Source organism: Eleutherodactylus coqui, chromosome 4 (assembly GCF_035609145.1).
Source record: "Eleutherodactylus coqui strain aEleCoq1 chromosome 4, aEleCoq1.hap1, whole genome shotgun sequence".
Taxonomy (NCBI): Eukaryota; Metazoa; Chordata; class Amphibia; order Anura; family Eleutherodactylidae; genus Eleutherodactylus; species Eleutherodactylus coqui.
In genome coordinates, this window is record NC_089840.1 from 254,221,899 (window position 1) to 254,239,784 (window position 17,886).

Genomic DNA, 17,886 nt, shown 5'->3' on the forward strand with positions numbered 1-17,886 from the left:
TATTCTTTACAGGGACCAAGATAGAGGAGATGCAGCTGATGAAGAGAATGGCGCCATTGTTAAGTTTACTTATTTATTGGGGAATATTTGTCAATAAAGGTTGCATGAATTTATGCGCTGGTGAAAATTATGGAAATTGTGCCAAATTTATGAAACCGGCGCTCACTAATGATGTTAGAGGAACTCAGAATCTTACATATACTGCTACATTTTTCACTGAGACAACCACAGCAGCTAGAGTACCTGCAGCTGCCACTAGGGGAGATCACTGCATAAAGCGATTTATATGAGTTCAATAGAAGCTGCATAACTCCATAAGCAGTTAGCTCCCCCTAGTGGCGACCGCATGCAGGTAGAATTATTGAATTCATCAGGGCACCACATACAGATAGATGTATTATAAAATGAATGAGCATGAGATATAAATGCTGGTGCATTACAAGGAAATGAATGACTATACAGCAAGCAGAACATAGAAGAATAGGGCACCAAGAACCTGAGAAGATTAGTTGAAGATTATAGGATCATTACTTGAAGGCAGATAATAAATGTGAAGAAGAAGAGAAGATGGAGGATTGTGTTATGTCACCATATGAACAAGCGTTCCTGTATGAGAGTGCGGTCTGCGGACCCCCGAGTGGCAGCGCACATGTGGACCTCTCCTTCTCCTCTTTCTGCCTTGCTAATAGAATAATAAATTACCTCTTGCTACAAGTGTCATGTGTTGTAAGAAGAGGCCGCCTTGGGAGAAAGCAAATAAGTTCGAATTCGCGTCCCCCTTTTTTTTGTTTGACTTTTACACTGCAAGATACGATGAAGAAGAGGAAGTTGGACGTAAGAATGAAGTATCGGATTCTGTGACTATGGAAGTGTCTATGTGAGCGGTGCCCATTGTCTGTCACATGCAGTAGGTTCATTAAACATTTTCACACGCCGTTAGGGTGCAGGAACATCATAGAGCAGGGAGTCCTGCTCAGTATCCCTGTCCATAGCCCAGAATGGAGAGCTGCTCAGTAAGAGGGGCTCCTCTCCGGCCGGACCTGGTGCTGTCCAAACAGCTCCGCTGCAATGGCTACTGCAGGAAAAATTCTTAGACAGCCATTGCTTACCCAGGCAAAATCAGCTGTGTGCCGGGATTCCGAGAGTGAGACCCATAGTGGGCTGCTGTTCACCACAAGCCCCACATTTAGTAAAGGGTTGTGCATTTTGGCTTCATCCCTTTAAGGATCTCAAGGGGTTGTTCAGGAGGAAAAAAAAAAGGTTGCTTTTAGAGATGAGCGTACGTGCTCTTTTAGGGCAATTACTCGAACGAGTATCGCTTTTTTCGAGTAACTGCCTAATCGGGCGAAAAGATTCGGGGGGTGCCAGGGAGCGGCGGGGTGGGAACAGGGGGGAGCTCTCTCCTCCCCTGCTCACCACCGGCGCCCCCCGAATCTTTTTGCCCGAGCAGTTACTCGAAAAAAGCGATATTCGTTCAAGTAATTGCCTTAAACAAGCACGTTCGCTCATCTCTGGTTGCTTTCTGTCAAAACCGCATCATACCTGTGCATGGGCCATCCATGGTACTGAACCTCAGACACGACCCAAGAATAGCGCTGAAGATGGAAAGGTGGAGCTTCAGAAAATAATAGTAAATCCAAAATAGTTTGTATATCTCCAGCAGAGGTTTTACAGATATATAAACTGAGCCGAACTCTACCTGCAGCTCATCTGAAACCAAATGACCGAAACAAGATGCAGAACCCAAGGCTATTCATTCATGTGAATTTGCTACATTTAAAAGGCAAGGCGTTATTTTTTTTTGTCAAGAGAAAAAGTGGCAAATGTTAACTTCACATTTAAAGGGATTCAGCAGGTTCATGAAGTTAGACTCAGAGCTGAGCTGTGAGTCATGGAGGCGGGCTGCGCTGGCCTCTCCCCGCCCACAGCATGCAGTGACACAGAAAGGGAGAGAGCCATCAGTCTGCATAGTGCGGGCAGAGAGAATGGGGGTCTAGAGCGTCCCATAATGAATGAATAGAGCAACTGTTGCACACGCACATTGCTGCTCCATTATGGTCCTTTTACACGGGACGATTATCGTTCAGACTACCGCGCACCTGCGGAGATTTAGAACGATAATAGTCTCATGTAAACACATGCAACAACTAAACGAGAATTGTTCAGTCGTTCAGTTTCTGCATACAGAAAACGTGTAAACAGCAGTCGGTCACTTTTGAACAACTGTCTGCTTAGGCTAACTTCACACTGTCAGTGCGATATGAGACCCCCATATCGCGCTCCCCATCATGCGAAAGCCCCGTGGCTGCGAGGCTTTTAGCCTCACATCTCTGCGGGGATGAAGGGAATCCCTGGATGCGCTGGACCCCTCTGATTGGAGGATAATTTGCTTTTGTGAGACAACAATGTACAGTTGTTTTCTGAGGGGCGGTATGTCAGTGATTCTGGGGGTACACTGCTTACAATAACACGTCTATACAGACACTATATGGACTTTTCTATATAAGACCGTTCTGGCATAAGTCTGGTTGGTGTATGTTGGCATACCTTTTTCTGAAAAGCACATGCATAGGCATAAATAAGCCTATAATTCTGTGTTACTTTCTTAACCCTTTCCAATCCAATTTGTATATGGTTTTCCTAGGGGGCTTACTCTTTTTCTGCCGTTATACAACGGCGCTATATGCTGGCTAAAGCCAGTACTGCATGAGCTGACACGTAGGATAGGCTCCGACAGCAGAGAGGCTGGCAATATACAGTAAGAGAACCCCGACGGACGTCTACCAACAACGGAGCTGTACAGCCTTAAACCCTAATGTCTTCACAGGTCAGACAGTGGACTGGAAAGGGTTAATATATCTCTATAGTGGTCAGAGCTTCTGATTTCTGATACACAGCGCCAAATCATCTGCATACATATAGGAGCAATGATAAAGTTGTAACTGCAGCCACCACTAGGGGGCTTAGGAGCTTTCTACATATAATGTATGCGCTGAACTCAATAATAACAGGGTATACAGTAAACTCCTAAGCTCCCCCTAGTGGTGGCTGCAGGAAACTAGAATTGTTATCGTTTAAAAGAATTGTTCAGTTCCCAGACAACATGATACATAATTACCCGTCCTCTGCTGCGGGAATCTAGCACTACAACCCCACCATGGTCCCGGTATTTGTTGTGGCAGATGATGTCATTGGAATCACCTGACCGCTGCAGCCAATCAGAGGCTGCAGCATCATTTTTGAGAGTGCTGCTGATGTCAGGAGAATGGGTAGTGACGCTGCAGCAGTCAGGTGACATCATCTGCCACAGCAAATACCAGGCCCATGCCGGGGCTGTAGCGCTGGTTTCCCATGGAAGAGGACAGGAAAGAACTGCTTTATTATTTTAGCACTGTGGGCACAATAGGGGGGCAGCCCCTTTAACTCTATGTTTACGCAGAAGATCTGGAGCTCTGTATCAGAAAACCTGATCTCTGAATGCTCTAAATGCATATTTCGAAATGCATCAGCGTAGAATTTTGCACCTCAATACGACACGATGATAAAAGGCGGAGAGTCACGTTGAGGGTCCGTTACATTCCTTGGTCTACGGATCTCAGTTATTATGAATTGTACGAGTTTTCCTTTCCATTCCCCGCATATATCTGTAAGGCTCTCCTGTTCTATGCAAGCAGCGTTTGCATCTGCATCATCGGAGGAGCGGAAGGGGTTGACAAAGGTTTCTCACGAGGAAGAGTTTCAGCCACACGATCCAGTCTGTTAATAAGAAGCGTATGACCGGTCTGTCTGGACGGATGCCTGGTACTCCTCGCTTCTTTCTTCCTGTTACCCGCTCACAGCATTTCACTGAGAAGTGCCAAAACTGCACTTGTTCCTGGTTTGTGAGCTCCGGTCTGCAGAGTAATGAGAGTTGACAGGTACTACAGCAATATGGCTTTAGTTTGATCCCCTTTCAGGAATCCTAATTGATTCTCTGACAACTTGGTGGCGACAAACGGTCGGATCTCTCTGTTCTCTCAGGATGACAGTAAGGCTTTGAGACATTAATGAATGTAGCCGATCTAGTCTCCAGAGCAGCGAGCGTCACATTCACAGCTTCACTGTCCATTATACGAACATTACTGCCAGGGGAGACTAAAGGAAAACAGAACACATAGATTTGGGGAAGGAATGTACAAGATACTCAGCAGGTTATAATGGTTTCTTTTATGGTAACTTTCACTAATTAAAAACACAGCTCTGGGGTCGGAGGTCATAGACAATGGCTGAAGGGAGAAGAAATACGGATATTCTGTTTCTATTTTGTTCTGCTCGGACATGTTTACTCCTCAAGGCACTGAAGAAACTACGGAGGTTTGGTTACAGTGCCATAGGACATGGACTATATGTGTGTGCACATCAAGGGAGCCATTATATACACCGGCTCAGGACAGACTTTTGTCTAAAGAGTTCTCTACAATTCCATGATAGTTCTCAAACCTATCTAGAAGATGTGGGTGAGAGACTATGAGTAGATCCATTGCTATAGTATATGTGTGTTGGCCCTTGGCTCCCCATCTCACCCACAGTCTTGGCTACATTCCCAGGCTAAATTAGTGATAATGTACCGGTAGCTGCTGTAACAACACCGGCTGGACACAAGATGACAGAACTGGACTTCACCTATAGCAGTCTCCTTTCCTGGGTATTAGCTGTGTCTCCCCGTACCCAGATACACTCAGGACTTACAGTAGGGCTGAATTATGTAACGACCAGAAAGTCAAAGGAGTAATAATATGAAATGCTTATCAACACCAATAGGAAACAAAAATAAAAGACTAGTAACTCACCAGTAGATGACAGGAACAGAATACTGATTGTAATTGGATAATGGTGATGATGGCATTGGATAATGGAGCAGATAGTTATGGTGATAATAATTGGTCATAACTGTAGCTTTTCCTAAGTCTCCCCTTAATCTATCCCTGACACTGACCCTAACACCAGACACCACTGATCCTGAATATAGCTAAGGGCTCTTTCACACGGGCGTATATTTCATCAGTATTTTGTGAGCCAAAACCAGGAGTGGGTCCAAAATATGGAAGAAATGCAAATCTTTCCATTATACTTTCTCTCTGGATGTTCCACTTCTGGTTTGGGCTCACAAAATACTGATGAAAATTACGCCCGTGTGAAAGAGCCCTAAGGCTGTATTCACACAGACATGTGCAATATTGGTCAGTGCAAAACTAACCATGTACAGTGTGAATTAATGTGACCACCATGGTTTTTATGCGTTTTTGCGACTTTCATGAGCAATTGACAGGGACTCCTCTGCACATGAGCCTGGCCTTCAGCTGTGTGGTCAGCTGACCCACTGTAATGGACCAGCTATGGGGCAGTTACACAGCAGCCAAGAGCCCCGACAACAAACAGGAACTGGCAATACAGCAAACAAAGGTTCAGCAATGGCCTTAACAGGGCCCAAACCTTTTGACTTGTTTCCTGGCACTGCACATCTCCAACTAAATGGACATGATGGAGAAAAAGTCTTTCATTGATATTATGTCTTCATTCAATTGGGTTTCTGGTGTTGTGGATGCAGCACCAATGAAACAACAGAAACCTATCAGATCCGAATACAAATCAAAGAGATCTGTAAAGATTTGTTGGAATTCATTTGGAAATGGATTCATCATAGTAGTCATATCTCAGCTATGAGCAGGATCCCCCTACCACCCCCCAACACACACACTCTTTGACACCCATATGTTCTAACGAGGAATATGGGCAATCCCATTAGTAGGATTGTAATTTGCTTATAGAATGGATAGAAAGGAGGTTTCCTTCTCTGGTCCCGTCACAGAATGGAATTTTGAAAGGTATTAGAAAAACTCATAACACAACAACACAGGGTCACAGAAAAAATCATTACCACGTAACAGTGCTGACCTTATTGTAAAAAATGACCCACAAATGGGTTTCATAAAGTTAAAACGCAAACACTACTGGATACACTAATTTCTAGCTATCATATAGTTGACTAGTCAGAACACCCACCCAAAAAGTGTGACACCCGACTTCTGTGACCTTACACCTTTAATTAGTATCTCATAATATAGAGGAATATAGAGTAATTGCAGGAGAAATATGGACATATACATCTATATAATCCTCTATATTGAGCGATACACCTAATTGGAAGTGTAAGTGTATAGAGAGGCAGGACGAGGATTGAGTTGTCCTTTTCAGGGCAGGTGCTCTGACTAGGCATGGAGACGATAGGGGGATAACAGAGTATCTAGTAGGGTTTGTGTCCTGATTTTATGTGAACTAAGTTTTATCTCTTTGATGGTCTGCACTTTTGTGGTGCTGTAACTTTCCTTGACAATCATGTTAAAGGGGTTGTCCCGCGGCAGCAAGTGGGTCTATACACTTCTGTATGGCCATAATAATGCACTTTGTAATGTACATTGTGCATTAATTATGAGCCATACAGAAGTTATAAAAAGTTTTTTACTTACCTGCTCCGTTGCTAGCGTCCTCGTCTCCATGGTGCCGACTAATTTTTGGCCTCCGATGGCCAAATTAGCCGCGCTTGCGCAGTCCGGGTCTTCAGCAGTCTTCTATGGAGCCGCTCGTGCCAGAGAGCGGCTCCGTGTAGCTCCGCCCCGTCACGTGCCGATTCCAGCCAATCAGGAGGCTGGAATCGGCAGTGGACCGCACAGAAGAGCTGCGGTCCACGGAGGCAGAGGATCCCGGCGGCCATCTTCACAGGTAAGTATAGAAGTCACCGGAGCGCGGGGATTAAGGTAAGCGCTCCGGTGAGCTTTCTGTACGTCCCTGCATCGGGGTTGTCTCGCGCCGAACGGGGGGGGGGTTGAAAAAAAAAAAAACCCGTTTCGGCGCGGGACAACCCCTTTAATTCTCCCTTCTCTCCTTACATGGCATGTTTTGACTAATAGTTTCCCATTTTTTACCCTTGTGGGTTGATGTTCCTTGAAATAATGTCCCCCGTTTTATAGCTGCTCCAACTGTCATTGATGGGCAACATTTATTACTGTGCGGTTCCTGTCAGATGTGCACCCACTATTTATACTTCGTAAGTAATTGCCATTCATTAGAAGCTGTTCCAGCTGTCACAACACTGAACTGTTGAGCACATGTGTACGGCCTGGTGGTGTGCACAATATTACCCAAAGTTACTTCATAATTATAGTAAATGCAGTGGATGTGGTATAACATGGCCCCTAAAAGTTCAAAACGTTCCTCTGTCTGCCTCATATGATAATACTGACACATGGTAGTTGAGGATTATGTTACAGAGCTTGTAATGGAGCCCAGTAGCTAATGCATCTTATATTACTCCTAACATCTACTTCAGATGAATGGTTTGAGTTTGTGCTATGTAACTCATGGCGCAATTTTCAAGTGCCACAGATCACATAACATAACTTTCCTCATTTAGGGTATGTTCATATATGGCACATTTGTTATATATTTTCCGCCAGTCCGCCCCAAATGGTGCAAATTTTGATGTGGATATTGGTGCAGATTTGCCACAGATTTCACTCCTTTAATTAGGAAGGTGAAATCCACAGTGAATTCACAGCAAAATCTGCACCATTTGGTGTGAATTTGCTACAGAGTTTCTGCTGTGGAAGATTCATAGTAAATCCACCACATGTGAACATACACTAATATTGCTACTGTGCAACATCCCCCCTCCAAAAAAGCCTTAATAATATTGCACCCACATTGTAACCTATTCTGGGGAGTATGAAAACCACCCAGACTTGTGGATCCTTACTAACCAATGCCCTCCAAAAAACATGTGACCATCTGTTTGTGTTCAACTAAGCAGAGCGTTAAAGTTGCCAAGAGGGTTTGGGTTTGTTTTTTAAGCTGGCCATACACCTGAGATTAGGATAAGCCCGTTATGCGGCCAATTGATTGTATATTGGATTATTCATATGAACGATATAACCAGGAGCAAACTGGAAACTGAAAATGGGCTTGAAAAAAAAAATCAAAAAGTGGCCTTGTGTTATAGATGGGTCTAATTTACTAGCAGAGGGGCCAACACAGCTATTACCGATGATGATGGGCTCTGAGCTTTCAGAAGTCATCCATTTGTTGCTTCTTTCTCTGGTCCTCAATGAATCGAGCACAGCGCACATTTGCACCACATCAACTCATTGTCGTAGCAAAAGGGAAGCAAAGGGGGGTATTTAAATTAGACGAGATGCTGCCGCAGAGATGATGCTCAATGACGATGCAGGCGCTAGCACCATCACCATGCAACGCAGCCACACTCCCTTTTGTAATAAATGTCTCCCTGCCACAGCCACCGATAGAGCGGGGTCTGTAGCGAGTGCTCCATCTTGTATCAACCCTAATTCAACTGCAGTGAGCCCACTGGAGTGCAGTGGGTCTGGGTATTTGCTCAAATGCTAACGCCAGCCATGCCTGGGCGGACAGGATTTCTCCTTGTTGAGTTCATGGCCAATCCGCCTCTAGTTCTAACTACCAACTAAACTGGCCAATCGGGAACATAGTTTATAAAAAAAGTGTCAAAAAAAGAAAGCTCTTGTGCAAAGTGGTTGTAATTGACATGCTGTTAACTGAAATGATATTTGCCAAATATCTGCCCTTCTCTTATGTGGGAAGTCACATGTTGTAACCCAGGGATAGATCTCCTCATCAATAAAAGATAATACAATAATAGTAACAGAAATACATAATAAATGTAAGAATATTATTTATTGTCAGCCGTTACATCACAGTTTAGAATGACTTATTGTTTCATATTTCTCTATGCTCAGATCACACACTCCATAATAAAATATGATTTGTTTGAGTAAAGAAAATATTAACAACTTAAAACGCATCCCCATAAAATATCCCATCTAAACAGAAAACATCATAAAAATTTCCCTTTTTCTTTTAGAAAATATAATTTATTACACGACATTTACAACACACAGATACAGCATTCGTATTATAAGCGTTATCTTCTCCGGCCCCATTAATGAGAACCAGTAACGTATGTTATAATCGGTGGGGATACATCTATTCACACGGGTGTCATGGCTGCCCTTTGTAACCATGACGCTATGCCAATTGACCTATAATGAGGTCCGTCGAGGTATCCGTCATTTTGATGCCAGGAATAGCTCTACGTGCTGCACTATTATGCCACCAAAGGCGACAGATCACCCAATGGAGGCTCCGAAAGACAAAGTGAACAGAGCCCAAGTGTTGGGTTCTGTTCTATCAGGGTATCAGTGGTTTTGACGTCAAGAATAATGTAGTCTGCCAAATGATTCTTACGTCATAAATATTGGATCTAAGTTGAAAACTTGGTGACCTCATTATAAGTCTCTCGGATGCATTAGCATCACCAGTTGTGGCTCCAAGTCATGACAACAGTGTGAACAGAACCCAATAGACATACCTGTACATTATGACTCCCCATAACATAAATATTCCATCCATATTAATGGAAATATGGATTTAGATCTAATTGATTCTATCATCACTAGAGTAAGACGTAAATCTGAATAATGAGAGGCAGCTTGTTATGATGGGCAAACAGTTTATAAAAATGTCCTTGATAAAACAGAGTCAACACAAGATGGTAAATAATAACTCATAGGGAGGAATTTTTGCAGCCACTGTGCGGATGTGTGGGCACCTGCATTGCTGCCAGAGGCCGGACTTGTCAAAATAGAGCCCATTCTTAGTGGTAAGGCCACCCAATCATGTCAGGGCAAGGGGGATTTCTTCTTTGCTTCCTTTTTGAAAGCCCTAAATAGGCTTACACAAACAGAAGGGAAGCAGGCATCACATACTTTCTTTATGAGTTGGGTGGAGGAAGCAGGACTCACAGGCTTTCTCTATGAGTGGGTAGAGGAAGTAGGACTCACAGGCTTTCTCTATGAGTGGGTGGGGAAGCAGGACTTACAGCCTTTCTCTATGTGTGGGTGGGGAAGCAGGACTCACAGGCTTTCTCTATGAGTGGGTGGAGGAAGCAGGACTCACAGGCTTTCTCTATGAGTGGGTGAGAAAGCAGGACTCACAGGCTTTCTGTATGAGTGTTTGGGGGAAGCAGGACTCACAGGCTTTCTGTATGAGTGTGTAGAGGAAGCAGGACTCACAGGCTTTCTCTATGAGTGGGTGGGGAAGCAGGACTCACAGGCTTTCTCTATGAGTGTGTGGAGGAAGCAGGACTCACAGGCTTTCTCTATGAGTGGGTAGAGGAAGCAGGACTAACAGGCTTTCTCTATGAGTGGGTGGGGAAGCAGAACACACAGGCTTTCTCTATGAGTGGGCGGAGGAAGCAGGACTTACAGGCTTTCTCTATGCATGGGTGGGGAAGCAGGACTCACAGGCTTTCTCTATGTGTGGGTGGGGAAGCACGACTTACAAGCTTTCTCTATGTGTGGGTGGGGAAGCAGGACTCACAGGCTTTCTCTATGTGTGGGTGGGGAAGCAGGACTTACAGGCTTTCCTTATGCGTGGGTGGGGAAGCAGGACTCACAGGCTTTCTCTATGAGTGTCTGGAGGAAGCAGGACTCACAGGCTTTCTCTATGAGTGTCTGGAGGAAGCAGGACTCACAGGTTTTATGAATGTTTGGGCGAAGCAGGACACACAAACTTTCTTTATGAGTGTCTGTGGGATCCAGAACTCACAGGCCTTCTTTATGAGTGTGTGTGGAATGCGGGACTTACAGGCTTTTACTATTTGTGGGTGGGAGATACAGAATTCACAGGCTTTCTTTGGGAGTCCTTGTAGCAGTTACACAGCTTTTAACACGAAAATATTAAATTAAATGATAGAAAAAATATATATATTCCCCAGCGGAGAATCCCCTCTATCCTATGCATGCCATAAGAGCCTCGTTATCTGTACTGCATCATTGTCTCAAGGGTGGATGGGGGGACTTTTATGGCCATTGTAAATACAATATAACAAAAGTGAACGGAATCATATTCTTGCCCTTCAATTATATGAAACTGTCCACAGATATTCCTAAATTCTAGCTGGACCTATAGACAGAGGTTGTGCAGATATGACAACCTCTGTAAAGCTGTTCTGTCTCTCTTACTGCTGAATTAACCCTATATGAGACCCCCTTTAAATCAAATTCTTAACACTGACACAAATACTTGTTACTAGCAGGTGCAGTGAAATGTGGAACTGTAACGGTAACATAAAAGCTACTATAGAAGAACCTATGCAGATATGTGCTTCATGTCTGTGGAGGAACGATCCTGGTCCCCGCATTGTTTGAATCAGTAAGAGGGAAAATCTTGACCTTTCTTTGGTTGAGTCCTGCACCATAACTCAGCGGAGCTCTCCTGCGGTGCAGCGTTACCAGCTGCCACTTCCCTGCTGTGTAATAGATAGAGCACGGAGAATGATGACCCGCCCGTCCTTCCTGCCCGGGGAAGAGCAGAGCGGTCGGGGTGCCATGGAGCATTTTTACAGATGTTTATGAACATGTTTCTGTCTGATCTCAATTAACGTTTTACAATTTCTGCAAATTCATGGAGCATAAATAATCATTTTGTCAGTGATCTGCAACTAAACATTCCTGTCATGTGCGGCCTGTGGAGAAGCGCGCACAAGATCTGCTCAAGCGAACGCATACTGGGGGATATTTGCTTAAAAGGATTTTTTGGGGGTCTATGTGCCGACTACTGTGGTGTATCACATGCAGGCCTATGTCAGACTGTATACATGGCAGACCAAGATGACAACCTAATGATGGGGTTCAACCAATGGTTGTGCCAGGATGACCCAAAACATCCCTGGGAAACTTAACATATAGAGACTACATGTACAATAAGAGTCTGCTTAATGGTGGTCTGACCAATAGGAAGCCTGACCGATCCCAAGATAGTGTCAATGCTAATCTCCTTACCTGATGAAGTGTCACATGATCATTCTCCATTAAAGTTAGTAGGATATACAGAGACACATGCGCTTACTATTTCTGTATCTCCACCTGACACTTATGTGACCACTTTTCCACATAGGACTGCTACCAAGCACCCCCAGTTTCTAGAGTTATGGGAGCCCCATCAGGTTCACCCAGTGTTCATATTTGGGATCCCTTCATTTAAACTATGTTTTTAGTGTACAATTTGAATATGTGCCAGGAAGACTCATCAAACGTATCTATAGGCCCTTTTACACACAAGGATTATCGCTCAAAATTCGCTCAAAAGCCATCTTTTGAGTGATAATCGTTGCGTGTAAATGTGCGCCCATCATGCACTTACCGTGCACTTTTCGTCCATCACTGACTTCAGGTCCCCATGAAATCCTCGTCCCTCAGGACGACAAGATAAGACGGACCGCACACGGAGTTCTCCGCGGGCAGTGCTGATAACTTTCTTTAACAGATGTTAACAGCCGCTGTTCCGCTGGAGAACAATAGTACTGTATTTAGAGAACAAACCCCCTGCTGTTCTCTAAATACATGCAATGAAGTACTAAAGGGCTGATTAGACCATCGGTATCTATGCAACATGATCACTGAAAATTGTCAGTTTCTGACGAATTTTGAACGATCATCTGTGTGTAAATGCACCTTTATTACCTGACGAAGACCAAAGCAGTGTGGGGCTGGTATATACTATTACACTTATTTGCTGTAGAGAATAGCAAAGTCAACTCTGCTATTCTACATGGAGGTATACATTAAAAAAAACATACTGTGCACATTACACATTTTACTTAGTACCCTAAAGGGAACGTATATCACTGCATCCATATACAGTGTCATAGGTTGGAAGCATTAGAGGTGTACATCCTCCTAATGTATACTTCCATGTACACTGCAAGCGCAGTGCAAATGGAACCCCAACGTGTATCGAACTCATAAATCTGCAACTTTTCTGCAATTGCGATGTGTTTTCAAAGAAAAACGTATCACATTGCATCTCTGTACATGAAAAAAATCACATTATTTCAATACTTAATTGCATGGCATGCAATGCGATTTTTTTCACACACTCATAGGAAATAATTGGCGATTCTTAAACAGAATCACCCAAAAATAAGACATCCTGCGATTTTTCTATCTTACTCTATTGTTAAAAGAGAAAAATCCCAAATGTATATTAACTAGAGATGAGCGAACGTACTCGGTAAGGGCGATTTCGCAATCGAGCACCGCGATTTTCGAGTACTTCACTACTCGGGTGAAAAGTACTCGGGGTTGCCGGGGGGCAGGGGGAGGCGCGGTGGAGCGGGGGGTAGCAGCGAGGAACAGGGGGGAGCCCTCTCTCTCTCCCTCTCCCCCCCACTCCCCTCTGCAACCCCCCGCTCACCCACAGCGCACCCGAGTACTTTTCACCCGAGTAGTGAAGTACCCGAAAATCACGGTGCTCGATTGCGAAATCGCCCTTACCGAGTACGTTCGCTCATCTCTAATATTAACCCATTGAAAATAATGGGCATCTTGCAATACACAGTAAGGGGTTAAACAGGTGGACGTGTTTTTGTCCCATTTTGCGGCCTTGAAAATCACAGCTACAAAACGGGATGAAACGAAACCATTGATTTCAATGCTTTCGTTTTGACTAGCGGGATTCTCGCGCATTAATACTATTCATGAGATAAGATAGGACTTGCCCTATCTTTCTTGCTCATAGTTTTTCCAGCAGGACCGAACTCTACGCTTTTTTCCAACTCACGCGCCATAGTGTGGAGTTTGAATAGTCAAAAAAAAAACTGGGTTTTTGTCTAAGCCCTGAAGCTGCTAAATAAACCTTTGTGTCTCCATTGCTTCCGGTTATGGTTATATGACCCTGCACAGGATGCATCTACTGGAGATCCCATAGGCATAGTCCACTTTATGGTAACAGTAGTCGAGAGCTTTATAGAGTAGATAGCTTATCTTGGAAATGGACACATGATATATCATAGACATGAGGAAAAGGTAATAAACTACAACTACCTACATTTTAGATGGTAGCCTGCTGGGTCCCCTGGAGGAAGAGATAACAGTTCAGGTTAGTCCTATCTGTATTGTGTGAACCCTCTTGTTGGCATGATTGCGTGAACCCACACAGATTGGGGGCCCCATTTTGATCTGCCCGTGACCCACTTTTCTATGTTTTACTGACCAGTGATGTTAAACTGCCGCACAGAGCGTTATTGTACAGTAAGATGCTGCAGGAAGCCTACTATACACCAAGATACGTGGCGGTTGTTTTTAAAAAAAATCTTCAGTAATGTTGATGAAATTATGAAGACTATGGAAGATGTTTCTTCTTGGCACAATTACAAACCTTCCGCTTTGTTTTCCACAAGACAACTCTAGTAGTAAGATACATGATGTTTCCCGTAGGAACCAATTAGGTTCGACCTTCCATTCTGCAAACAGAGGTTATGAAATAAAAGCTAACATTTCCATTGTTTCCCAAGTGTGAGTATTCGTCCTTGTAAGGATATGAGAGGTTGGGTTCCCCACCTTACCAGCAGTAAATGGAATGGTTACAGTTGGCAGTCATTTGGTGGCCCGGAGCTTTGTAGGGAGAAGTTTTGCAATTTCACGCTTTTTGCCTTTTAGTGAATCATCCTGTCTTTGGTTGCAGCTTTTGTTGTATTTCTTATGGCACAAGTCATGACTATCGATATCTACAAGCCACAGCATTTACATTCTTTACCACATAGAAGCCAATGGTTAGCGGAGGAATGACGAGGGTACGACCAGGTCGTAATGGGCGGGGCTTTAGGTCTGGGAGTGTTTCATCATCAATCATCGCAAGACGTTGTCCATTCAGCTGAACTGACCTGTGGAAGAAAAAGTGATGAATGAGCGGCTCCCGCATAGGATAACATATCTCTTACTACATTAAAAGGGATATTCCAAGTTATGGTAAAATTGGGGAGAGAGCAGCAAATGGTTAAAAATAACAAAATACTCACCTCTCTGTTCCCCCACCGGTCCAGAGCTGTTACTCCTGTCCTCACATCCATGTCAGTGTTTACATGGTTGCAGCGGTGAGCTTCTGTACACACACATAATTGCTGCAGCCAATCACCAGCCTCAGAGGCATTTAGCTGGAGACCACAGACGTCAGTGATTGGCTGCCTGCAAAGGTCACATGGACATATGTCATTGCTGCAGTTTGTAAACAATGACCAGCGATGACGACGGGAGCGGCACCGTTGGATTGGTGGGGTAACAGTGTGGTGGGCATGTGGTAGGCCCCTTTTACACTGAACAATTATCGTTGGATTGCAGGAATGTAAATGGCTGCACAATCTGAATAATGAACTATACTTCATTCGTCATTTGGATTGTGCAGACATAAATACAATTTACTGATAAGCTGAAGTCGTGCATCTATGAACAACTGCCTGTTTACGGAACAATGCTCGGACTGCTCTGCCTCCATTCTCCAAGTGACAATCGCTTCTGTGTAGAAGCACCGGATCAATCATCTCTGGGACGACTGTGGGCCACATTTGCACCTGACAAATCGTCTGATTTAAAAGGGTACATAGTCTTTTATTTTAAAGCATCTTCTGCCTGCTAACCAAGCTTACTGTATCATTGACAACTCCTTCACTTCGTATAGAAAGTACTATAGACAGGACTGTCCGATAATCCAGAATATTTCAATGCTCCTATTTAATGCACACAGAGATCATGTCCTAGAGCACCATAATAATAGAGCATCGCCTACAAGTCATAGTACAGCTTTCGGATCATCCCCGCCACCTACATCATCAACGTTAATCTATCGATTTTACAAGTTGCGGTGGAAACCCATAGGATAGGTGATAAAACTCTGTTCAAGAGGATATCACCGCTGAGACCCCCACCAATGCAAAGAACAGAAGCCCCGTGTCCTCCATCCTTGTCACTGCACCCCCTGCAGTAAGAAGCAGCTTGCATGAAGTGGAGGGCGAGCATAAGTGGTGCTGCTCCATTCACATCTATGGGGCTATACGATGTAGCCAAGTACAAGCGTACAGCTATTTCTGTGAATTCCACTGAATATGAATGGAGCTGAACCATGCCTATTCAGGGGAAGCAGTGAGGAGGATATAGGATCCCTATTTTTGGGACCGGTGTGGGACTCAACTTCCGTAGGTAGGTAATAAGACATGATTCTGTAATAAGCCCTTTATCTCCCTTTAATGGCACGCCCGGAAGATTTTGGGGGGCTTGCTGCACTGACCATGCAGTTAAACCCCGGAAGATTTCCGTGGACAGCTCTAGTGCTGAAATGGTGGCCAGGACACACAGTTATTGTGCCACTGTATACATGTGCCACTTCGAATTACCAGGGCAAATCTCCTGGGCTTGCTGCGCTGACATGGTAATAATATACCTGCCACTGAAGGGATTAATAATGAAGTTCTAGAGGGATAAAGCCCAATACAAAGTGATATTCTCCACTGTGATCTTCAGATTGGATTGCCTTCTAGTGGATCTAATAGCCGGCACACCAGTGACACTATTATTATGTCAGAATCTGCCCCTGCTGGAGGATCCTGTGCCAGGCCATATTGCTGCTGCTGCACTATTTATCCATGTGCAAGCCATAGTGGGATCACTGAAAGATGAGATCTGGATTGAAACATTTCCACTGCCTAAAAACTGTAGTGACATATAATATTTTAGATTTTTTATACAGCATTTACTGTATTTGGATAATGATAAACTTTTCCTTCTTCGGCTAGAGCAGTGTTACCCAACCTGGGGCTCCACAGCCATCGTTAGAGTTTTGCAAAGGCTGGAGAGCCGTAGGTTGTAAAACACAGAGCTGGAGAATCCATGTAGAGTCACCGGAGATAAGATGTAACATGATTGTTTATAGACCCAGCAGCCCTCATAGAGGATCTGTACATATTTACAACAAGTGGTGGCTCTCTGTGTTTAGCGTGCGCAGATTTTGAGTGCGCAAAAATGTGCTCAAACACAGCCGTGACGACCTAAGAGCCATAATAGCCTCATATAACACTTTGAAGAAGCCCTGAGAGGAGTGTTAGCCAATAATGCATCAGTTATAGGGATTCAGAATCACTAGATCCTGTGTGATACCACTAGAGGGAGCTATTGCAATGGAAAGGAATCATGATACATTATATTATAGCCATCCTCCGCATGTAATTCTTACCCAGTGCTTGCAGTTCTCAGTCTTCGGTAAAACATTTTACTGACAGTATGTGGATTTACCCTAATTATTTGACACAAAACACATTCTTTAACAGTCATGGTGCTCAGAAGCAGCAAAAAAAAGTCAAATAAAAGAGCCATTTAAATAAAGGGGTAGGGGAGGCAATGGGTTCAAAAATCTGCATCAAGTTCTAAAAATTCTTCGTTTTAACAGAGTTATCCTATTAGGACAACCCTTATCCGTATGCCTGCACAGGGTACAGTACACGGATGTCACAGAGGGGGTCACACACTCAGGACCGCCATCCATTCTCCAGAGCAGAAACAGCTAGAGCACAAGTGGCTCCATTCACATCCGCACTGTGTATCACCTTTTAATGGATCTGTTATACAAATGGGGGCTTAAACAGATAGGTGCATGTGCTAATACGCTCACCATGACGTATTAATGCACGGACTGGTTTTTTTTTTGACTATTCAAGTCTGCACTATTGCACGTGAGTTTGAAAAAAAAAAGCGAAAGGCCTGCCGTATGTTTTTCATGAGAATCCCGCTAGTGATAACTAAACAATAGAGATAAGCGAACGTACTCGGTAAGGCTGATTTCGCAATCGAGCACCGCGATTTTCGAGTACTTCACTACTCGGGTGAAAAGTACTCGGGGGCGCTGTGGGTGAGCGGGGGGTTGCAGAGGGGAGTGGGGGGGAGAGGGAGAGAGAGAGAGCTCCCACCTGTTCCGCGCTGCTGCCCCCTG

At 44.1% G+C, this 17,886-nt stretch overlaps 1 protein-coding gene across 1 annotated transcript in view; it reads right to left on the minus strand.

Moving 5' to 3' along the window:
* Window positions 1–13,410: 13,410 nt before the first annotated feature.
* HPSE2 (heparanase 2 (inactive)) overlaps window positions 13,411–17,886 on the minus strand; it is a 232,634-nt gene continuing 228,158 nt past the window's right edge. Inside the window, exon 12 of the mRNA XM_066601114.1 lies at window positions 13,411–14,794. Within this exon, the coding sequence (XP_066457211.1) occupies window positions 14,629–14,794 (166 nt within the window). The 3' untranslated portion in view covers window positions 13,411–14,628. The remainder of the gene's footprint in view (window positions 14,795–17,886) is intronic.